The following is a 9345-nucleotide window of genomic DNA, read 5'->3' on the forward strand; positions in this document are numbered from 1 at the left end:
GAGCGGCGGGTATTAGATGCAGGCAGGCCGGCCAGGAGGGAGTTGCAGTAGTCCAGGCGGGAGAGGACCTGTGACTGGACGAGCAGCTGAGTCGAGTAGTCAGTGAGGGAGGGACGGATTCGACGTATGTTGCTCAGGAATAATCTACAGGTCCGTGTAGGTCTGTGTGTAGGAGAGTGCAGGATCGAGGGTGACTCCTAGGTTCTTATAGGAAGAAGAAGGAGAGAGTGTGGTGGAAGCCAAGGGGATTGAGATGGAGAGATCAGCAGAAGGTGAGGAAGAGTGGGGGAAAAAAACAGGAGATCCAATCTGGAGAGGTTGAGCTTGAGGTGGTGCAAGTGCATCCAGGTGGAGATAGCAGACAAACAGGAAGAGATGCAAGAGGGGATGAGGCTGTCAGAAGATGGGAAAGACAGGAAGATCTGGGCATCATCTGTGTAGAAGTGGTAGGAGAAACCATGGGATGCGATGAGGGGGCCCAGGGAGCAAGTGTAGAGAGAGAACAGGAGCGGGCCCAGGACAGAGCCTTGGGGTACGCCTGTGAGGAGAGGTTGGGGGTGGATGAGGAACCTCGCCATGTCACTTGGTAGCAGCTTGTTTAAATGCAGAGGGGAAACCGCCAGAGAGGAGGGAGGAGTTGAGGAGGGAGGAGATGAAGGGGAGAAGATCAGGAGCGGTCGCTTGGAGGAGGCGAGAAGGGAGAGGGTCCAGGGCACATGTTGTAGGTTTGTGACGTAGGAGGAGAGAAGAAGACAGTTCAGAGTCCGAGAGAGGTGAGAATGAAGAAAAGGAGGCTTGGTTGGTGGGAGGTTTGGGTGTGATGGGAAAGGAGGGGGGACTGTTGAAGAGCTTGCGTTTGTCTGTGATCTTGGAGGAGAAGAAGAAGGCAAAATCATCAGGAGTGAGAGATGAGGGAGGAGGAGGGGGAGGGGGGAGAAAGTGGAGTAGAGTTTGTGGGGGTTGTTGACAAAGGATTCAAAGAGTGATTGGCAGTAAGACTGAGGTGAATGATGAGGAGAATGTGGAAAGTAGAGAGTGGTAGAGTTCAAGGACAGCTGGGAGTTTGCACCTCTTCCAGTTCTGTTCAGCGGTGCGCAGACTGGATCGGGTTGAGCGGAGAATGGAAGAGATCCAAGGTTGTGGAGGGGAGGGACGGACGGGATGAGACACGAGAGGACAGAAAGAGTCAAGGGAGGAGGTGAGGGAGGAGTACAAAGAGGAGGTAGCACAGTTGACAGACAGATGGGAGAAACAGTCGATGGAAGGTTGTTAGCAAGTGGGGGGTTGTATGTCTGTGTGTGTGTGTTGGTGAGCACCAATGTGTGAGCATGACTCAGTGTGTCAATGTGTGTAGGAATTGAGTGTCAGTGTCTATCAGCATCAGTGTGTGTGTAAGAATGCGTATCGTGTGTGTGAGTGTGTGTTTGTATGAGTGTGTGCTAGTGTGTGTAGCAGTGTGTGTGTATGTGTCAGTGTGTGTATCAGTGGTTGTGTGTGGGTTTGTGTGAGTGTGTATCAGTGGTTGACTGCTCTCTCTGTCTGCTCGCACTGGATTCCTCACATTCCTCTGCACTGAGGCGCTGTCTGTCTGCACGGAGTGAGGGAGAGAGGGAGAAAGAGGGCGAGAGGGGGAGGAACAGTGACGGAGAGTGTCCTGAATAGATGAAAGAAGGAGAAAAAGAGGGATGAAGGGGTGAGAGATGGAAGAGAGAAAGGGATGAGGGCGAGAGAAAGAGAGAGAGCGTCCAGCACTAGTGCAGACGTTATTATCATGATTATGATGGTCTATCCCTTTTTTCCTTCTCTCCCTGTTTATTCTGCAGCTCCTCTGAGGAAACTCTCACTCTCGTTTAATTTGACTGTGTTTGTTTTGAAGATGAATCATTATGAATATCAATCCAACACTCACGCAGTAAAGAAGGAATCATCTTTTCTCTGCAGCAATTCAGCAAACAGCAACTCGAGGCATTGGTGGAATGTAGTAATTCCCAAATTTATGAATGACTGCTTTCATTTGCGGACACGCCCAATCAGCGCGGTAAGCGGCCCCGACTCCGCCCAGTTCCGCCTCTTGGCCCTGTCCATTGGCTGGCCGCCCTGCGGGAGGCGGGCGCTGTGGGCGAACACAAGGCCAGTATAAAAGGGAAGTGCGCCGATTCCCGCAGCACAGTGTAGAATGAGAGGAGGGGGTCGGTCTGGAACTGTCACACTGATACTGGGACACACTACTGGATATATTGCTTTCTGGTTTAAATTAATTTTATTCCATACGTACTTTTCCTTGCAGGTCTCCACTATTGCATATTGCAGACTATAAATTAGAGGGAGAATACTTCTTATAGGATATCATGTATACGTAAATGTATCGTACAACAATACTTGTATATTAGTTTTAGATCCGCAGGCGCAATGAAGGGAATGCTGTACGTCACTGCCCTCGCCCTGGCCTGCGTCTGTGCGGTGAGTTGTGTTGCTGTCTGTCGCGATATGTCAGCTGGCGTGGCGTTGCTGCTGTTGCGCTTTTACACGGGCTGCCCTGTGTGGCGGTGCGCACCTGCGCGGCTATAGCGGTCTGCTATCGATGCTTTCCTGTGTAGTTGATACCTGAGGTCCCCCTGCATTGTCATTGCGCACTTAATGCACATCTGCGTGTAGACTGCGGGGTCAGTGCTGCACAGTGCTTGGAACTTAAACAACGTTCTAGAACTCGCTGTGCAGTGAGCAGCAGTGCCCCATCCATAGATCAGATTCACTCACGTATGAGTCCTGCGGACAACCTTCCCTGGAGCAGGTGTGCAGTCGGTCCAGTACATCAGTCGGTCGGTCACTCTGTTAGTGTGTTGGTCAGTCGGTCAGTGTAACAGTCAGTGTGTCGGTCGGTCACTCTGTTAGTGTGTTGGTCAGTCGGTCAGTGTAACAGTCAGTGTGTCGGTCGGTCACTCTGTTAGTGTGTTGGTCGGTCACTCTGTTAGTGTGTTGGTCAGTCAGTCTGTCAGTCAGTCAGCTGGGTCAATGTGTCGGTTGGTGACTGTTAATGTGTTGGTCAGTCGGTCAATCAGTGTGTCGGTCAGTCAGTGTAACAGTCAGTGTGTCGGTCGGTCACTCTGTTAGTGTGTTGGTCAGTCAGTATAACAGTCAGTGTGTCGGTCGGTCACTCTGTTAGTGTGTTGGTTGGTCAGTCAGCTGGGTCAATGTGTCGGTTGGTGACTGTTAATGTGTTGGTCAGTCGGTCAATCAGTGTGTTGGTCAGTCAGTGTAACAGTCAGTGTGTCGGTCGGTCACTCTGTTAGTGTGTTGGTTGGTCAGTCAGCTGGGTCAATGTGTCGGTTGGTGACTGTTAATGTGTTGGTCAGTCGGTCAATCAGTGTGTTGGTCAGTCAGTGTAACAGTCAGTGTAACAGTCAGTGTGTCGGTCACTCTGTTAGTGTGTTGGTTGGTCAGTCCGCTGGGTCAATGTGTCGGTTGGTGACTGTTAATGTGTTGGTCAGTCAGTCAGTCAGTGTGTTGGTCAGTGTCTCTCTCACTCTGTTAGTGTGCTGTACTATATTAACCCCAGTCTCTCTCTCTCTCTCTCTCTGTCAGCTGGGCGCTCAGTGCCCGGCGATGTGCCGCTGCCCCCCCACACCCCCGCACTGCCCCCCCGGCGTGGACGCGGTGCCGGACGGCTGCGGCTGCTGTAAGGTGTGCCCCCGCCGGCTCAACCAGGACTGCCGTGTGGGGCTTCCCTGCGACGCCAGCAGGGGCCTGTACTGCAACTATGGCAACAGCCACAGCAGTCTCTGGGGCATCTGCAGAGGTACGGGGGAGGGGGCGGGGGGGTATGTCAGGGGGGTGTATGTGGAGGTGGAGGTACAGAGAGGGGGTATGTGGAGGTATAGAGCACAGACTGGAGCAGCGCTGTGGGGACTATAGCATACTGTAGTGTAGCCAGGACTAGAGAGCAGGGCCACACCATGTTGTTTGGGTGCCAGTGCTCTGGAAGCTGCAGCGGGTGGCTCTATATTTAGTCGGGGTATTTCTGAGGGCAGCGGGGCAGTTCTGCTCTCGCATTGTCAACAAGTCAGGAGTTCCTCTGTGTGCTAATAATAGTGCGCCCCTCGTTCATAAAAACACCGGATAGGATGTCTCTCGATCTCCGGATATATATCTCCCCCCGTCTCTGTCTCTCTCTGTCTGTGTCTCTCTGTTAATGACCTGAGAATTTTCACATTTTCCCCCTGCCCCATTTCTCCCTCTCTGTCCCCTGCATCCCTTCTTTCCCTCTCTCACCCCCTCACGTCTTCACCCTCCCCATCCCTCCCTCTCTCTCCAGCTGGGCAGGAGGGCCGTAGCTGTGAGTACAGCGGCCGCATCTACCAGAGTGGCGAGGTGTTCCGGCCCAGCTGTGCGGAGCGGTGCAGCTGTGTGGACGGGACAGTGGGCTGTGAGTTCCTGTGTCCGGGCGACCTGCAACTCTCCTCCGCCGCCTGCCCCCGCCCCCTCCGCCTGCTGCGCCCGCCCGGCCGCTGCTGCCACACCCTGGTATGCCACAAGGGGGAGCTCCCTCCGCCGCTGCTGGGGAAATCCAAATCCAAGTCCAAATCCAAATTCCCCAAGTCTTCGAAGTCTGTTTTATCCTCAAAGTCTGACTACCTGTCCCTCTGGGGGGGATGGGGGGAGAGGAGGAAGGAGGAAGAGGAGGAGGAGAAGGGGAGGAGGGAGAGGGAGCAGAACGAGCTGTACGAGCCAGAGAAGGACAGCGAGAGAGGAGGGCACAAACATCTGGCAGGTAAGGCAATGGCCTGGCTGGGCATATGATTAGACCCATTGTCTTGGACTGTGTCAGTGAGCTGGGTGTCTTGGGTAACCCCTCCATCCATCTCCCTCTCCCTCTCCCTCTCAGCCTGGAGGCCAGCGAGGCTTCCTGTCCAGCACTGCGTTGTCCAGATGACGGACTGGTCGCCGTGCTCTCGCAGCTGTGGGATGGGCGTGTCCTTGCGCGTGACCAACCAGAATGGGCAGTGCAGGCCGGAGAGGGAGACACGCCTCTGTAACCCCCAGCCCTGTGACATCACAGCCCTCGCACTGAAGGTACAGCAGGAGGGAGAGTCTTCCCTGCCTGTGTAAATATAGCCACCCCCCCCACACACACACCCAGCTGCCCATCCTCTCCTGCCCAGCAACAGGCTGTTTATGAATTGTAGTGCTCAGTCAGGCAGGGGCTAATGTGTCTATATTAATCTCCTCTCTCTCTCTCTCTCTCTCTCTCTCTCTGTCTCAGTGCAGTGTTAATGTGCTGTGGTGTCAGTGTGACTTTATTAACCTCTCTCTCCCTCTCAGAAAACAATGCTCTTAAGAACATAAGACAGTGTCCAGTCGAGAGGAGGTCATTCGCCCCATCGTGCTCGTTTGGTGTCCATTAATAACTAAGTGATCAAGGATCCTATCCAGTCTGTTTTTGAATGTTCCCAAATTGTCTCTTCAGCCACATCGCTGGGGAGTTTGTTCAGATTGTGACGCCTCTCTGTGTGAAGAAGTGTCTCCTGTTTTCTGTCTTGAATGCCTTGAAGCCCAATTTCCATTTGTGTCCCCGGGTACGTGTGTCCCTGCTGATCTGGAAAAGCTCCTCTGGTTTGATGTGGTCGATGCCTTTCATGATTTTGAAGACTTGAATCAAGTCCCCACGTAGTCTCCTCTGTTCCAGGGTGAAAAGGTTCAGGTCCTCAGTCTCTCAGTAGGACTTTCCCTTCAGACCTGGAATAAGTCTGGTTGCTCTCCTCTGAACTGCCTCTAGAGCAGCGATATCTTTCTTGAAGTGTGGAGCCCAGAACTGTCCACAGTATCCAGATGAGCTCTAACTAGTGCATTGTACAGTCTGAACATCACTGCCCTTGTTCTCAATTCTACACTTTTGACAATATACCCTAGCATTGTGTTTGCCTTTTTTATTGCTTCCCCACATTGTTTGGATGGAGAAAGTGAGGAGTCCACATAGACTCCTAGGTCTTTCTTATGCGTTACTTCATCTAGTTCTGTTCCTCCCATAGTGTACAGTGAGGGAAAAAAGTATTTGATCCCCTGCTGATTTTGTACGTTTGCCCACTGACAAAGAAATGATCCGTCTATAATTTTAATGGTAGGTGTATTTTAACAGTGAGAGACAGAATAACAACAAAAAAATCCAGAAAAACGCATTTCAAAAAAGTTATAAATTGATTTGCATGTTAATGAGGGAAATAAGCATTTGATCCCCTATCAATCAGCAAGATTTCTGGCTCCCAGGTGTCTTTTATACAGGAAACGAGCTGAGATTAGGAGCACGCCCTTTAAGAGAGTTGTTATTCTGTCTCTCACTGTTAAAATACACCTACCATTAAAATTACAGACTGATAATTTCTTTGTCAGTGGGCAAACGTACAAAATCAGCAGGGGATCAAATACTTTATTCCCTCACTAATTATAGTGGACATTTTTGTTACCTGCATGTAATACCTTGCACTTGTCCACATTGAATTTCATCTGCCAGGTATCACCCACAACTGAATATTATCTGAGTCCCTCTGAATAGCCTGTGCTGCCGAGATTGTATCTGCTGAGTCACCTATTTTAATATCATCTGCAAATGTGACAAGTTTGCTAACTATCCCAGAGTCCAGATCATTAATATAGATTAGAAAAAGCAAAGGCCCTAGTACTGATCCCTGTGGAACTCCACTAACAACCTCACTCCAGTTAGAAGCGACTCCTCTAATCGACACCCTCTGTTTCCTAGACATCATCCAGTTCATAATCCATCTACTTTACCCTGAATGCCTACAGCTTCCAATCTGAAGGATCAGTCTTTGGTGTGGAACCGTATCAACAGCTTTCTGAAAATCTAAGTATATCATATCATATGCTTCCACATGATCTACAGCTGCAGTTGCATGTTCATAAAATTCTGATAAATTAGTAAGACATGATCTGCCTCGTCTAAACCCATGTTGACTATCTCCAAGAATATGGTTTTCATTAAAATACTCCTCTATTTTCTGTCTAATCATTTTTTCCAACATTTCACAGGTGATGCAGGTGAGACTGATTGGTCTGTAATTTCCTGGCTCAGTTTTGTCCCCTTTCTTGTGGACTGGTATGACATTTGCTGTCTTCCAGTCAGTTGGCACATCCCCTGTTCTAAGTGTCATTTGGAATAATCGAGTTAGCGGCCTGTAAATAATTTCCCTCATTTCTTTAAGTACTGTTGGAAATATCCCATCTGGCCCAGGTGATTTGTTTGTTTTTAATTCTGCTAGTCCCTTTAGTACCTCCTCCTCATTTATCCTGATCTCTCTTAGGGTTTGACTGGACTGATTGTTAACCTGTGCCATGTTATCTGTCTTTTCTTTTGTAAAAACCTCTATGAAATACTCATTTAGAACATTTGCTACATCTTGTTCATTTTCCAAGATACCTCAATTTTTACCCTTTATCTGTTTCACCTCCTCCTTTATTGACCTATTGCTGTTGTAATATTGAAAAAAGCTCTTTGCATTAGTTTTAGCTCCAAGAGCTGTGTTTCTATTTCCCTCTTTGCTTTCCTGATCCCTTTCTTAAGATCTCTTTGCAGTTCAGCATATTCTATGTATTTTGTTTTTGTCTCCATCCCTTTTGTATACAACATTTCCTTCCTCTTGATATTGTTTTGCATACTTCTATTAAACCATGTTGCCCAATGTTGTTTGGTCCTTGATTTGCTAAGTTGCTCAATAGTAACCTGCTCCCTCTGCTTCTCTCCTCTCTCGCCCTCAGGAGGGGACGCTGTGTTCAGGGGTCCAGCACTCCCCTGAGCCGGTGCACCTGTGGTTGGATGGCTGCCGCAGTGTCCGGCGATTCCGGCTGCTGCAGTGCGGTCAGTGTGCAGGGGGGCGGTGCTGCAGGCCGCGGCGGCTGCGCAGGCTGCGGGTGGAGTGGACATGCGCGGCTGGGCAGCAACTGCAGCGTGAGGTTAGCCTAGTGCAGTCCTGTCACTGCACTGCCCACTGTCCACTGCCACCGCTGACCGGCCCCGACCTGCTGGACACTCACAGCAACCTGATGACGATGTCACACTGACTGATTGATACACTGGTTGACTCTCTGACACACTGACTGATTGACTGTCTGACTGACATGTTATTTTGAAACCCACTGCTGTTCTGGGCAAGCTACACCCCACACAGGACCCAAAGCGACCCATAAATCAGACCGCTCGTGGAATTACGTTTATTTTGAATGTTACTCTCTCTTCATTAATGGTTTTTTTTAACTGAATACATGTGATGACACTAGTGATTGTAAACACTTTAAAGGGAAGAAGAATTAGAAGTGTATGTCCTGTTGGCTAATTTCAAATCCCAAACAAGACCTACTTGTTAATATAGAACAGAAAAATGTCAGCCCTTGTGCCAAATAACTTTTGACATCAGAAATAAACTGCAAGCAGAGCACTTAACTCACATTAACATCCCTTGTTACAAAGTATTGCAGTAAAAGTATACTTGGATCAAAACCGCATACTCATAGTAGGCCTATACTACTTGTTCTATTTTGACCCAGTAGACACAGGATGTTAAATGTCACGTCGGTCTGTTTGTCCAAACCAGCCTAGCCTACAGCTCACTTCCATTGCTTTAAAAACGTTAGTGTGCCACGTGTAATGTTCAATATCATCGTAATTCCACTACTGTAAAAATAAGATACAAGTTATAAAACCTGTGTGATTGTAAATATAGTGTGCTACTTTATAAACATTTGCCTGTCCCCATTAAGGACCTAAAAACTACTCCCTATCCATTTACTAACACCACCCAATAGCACTGACCAGCATTTCCAAGTGATTGGCTCCATAAAATATGATTGAGTGACTCAATGCCCTGAAAAGCAGCAAGTTTAGAAATAATGCCTGACTGACACACAGATTGAGAGGATTTATTTATTTAATTGGTTAAATCATTATTGCCACTGTTATTACTGTATATATTTTTTATGTATTTTATTCCTTCATGGCTCTACAATACTGTCCAGAATTCATATAATGTAAATATTAATTTTATTTGACTATTTCTCAGTAGTGTGTACGAGATGTGTCCGTCAGTCTTAACGAGGCGGCTCCGCACACCCCCAGCTCCGTCCGGAGGGTGGGTGTGCAGTGGAGGGGCAGTGTGTTCCCTCCACTCGGCCATCACTCGCTCTGTGAACCGTGTATTGTGAACGTACGCTGTGCACGGACAGGATTTTAAATTTGATGGAAGATACCAGTTTTTGTTGTCATTGTAATGATTTGTGTAGGTGTTTTTTAATCTTTGAAGAAATAAATTAATTTTGTAGATAAAGTGCTGTGCTCGTTCC

At 48.7% G+C, this 9345-nt stretch overlaps 1 protein-coding gene across 2 annotated transcripts; it reads left to right on the forward strand.

The window, feature by feature from the left end:
- Positions 1-2176: 2176 nt before the first annotated feature.
- On the forward strand, positions 2177-8808 carry LOC136752423 (CCN family member 1). 2 transcript variants are annotated; one of them, XM_066707733.1, is made up of 5 exons: positions 2177-2460; positions 3583-3796; positions 4313-4768; positions 4883-5070; positions 7768-8808. In XM_066707733.1, the coding sequence occupies exons 1-5, from the start codon at positions 2410-2412 to the stop codon at positions 8068-8070; spliced, it is 1212 nt and encodes a 403-aa protein (XP_066563830.1). In that variant the 5' UTR covers positions 2177-2409; the 3' UTR covers positions 8071-8808. The 2 variants fall into 2 exon arrangements, with proteins under 2 accessions (XP_066563830.1, XP_066563829.1); XM_066707732.1 differs by lacking the exon at positions 2177-2460 and having other exon boundaries at positions 3423-3796.
- Positions 8809-9345: the final 537 nt, after the last annotated feature.

Source organism: Amia ocellicauda, chromosome 7 (genome assembly GCF_036373705.1).
Source record: "Amia ocellicauda isolate fAmiCal2 chromosome 7, fAmiCal2.hap1, whole genome shotgun sequence".
In the NCBI taxonomy this organism is placed as follows: Eukaryota; Metazoa; Chordata; class Actinopteri; order Amiiformes; family Amiidae; genus Amia; species Amia ocellicauda.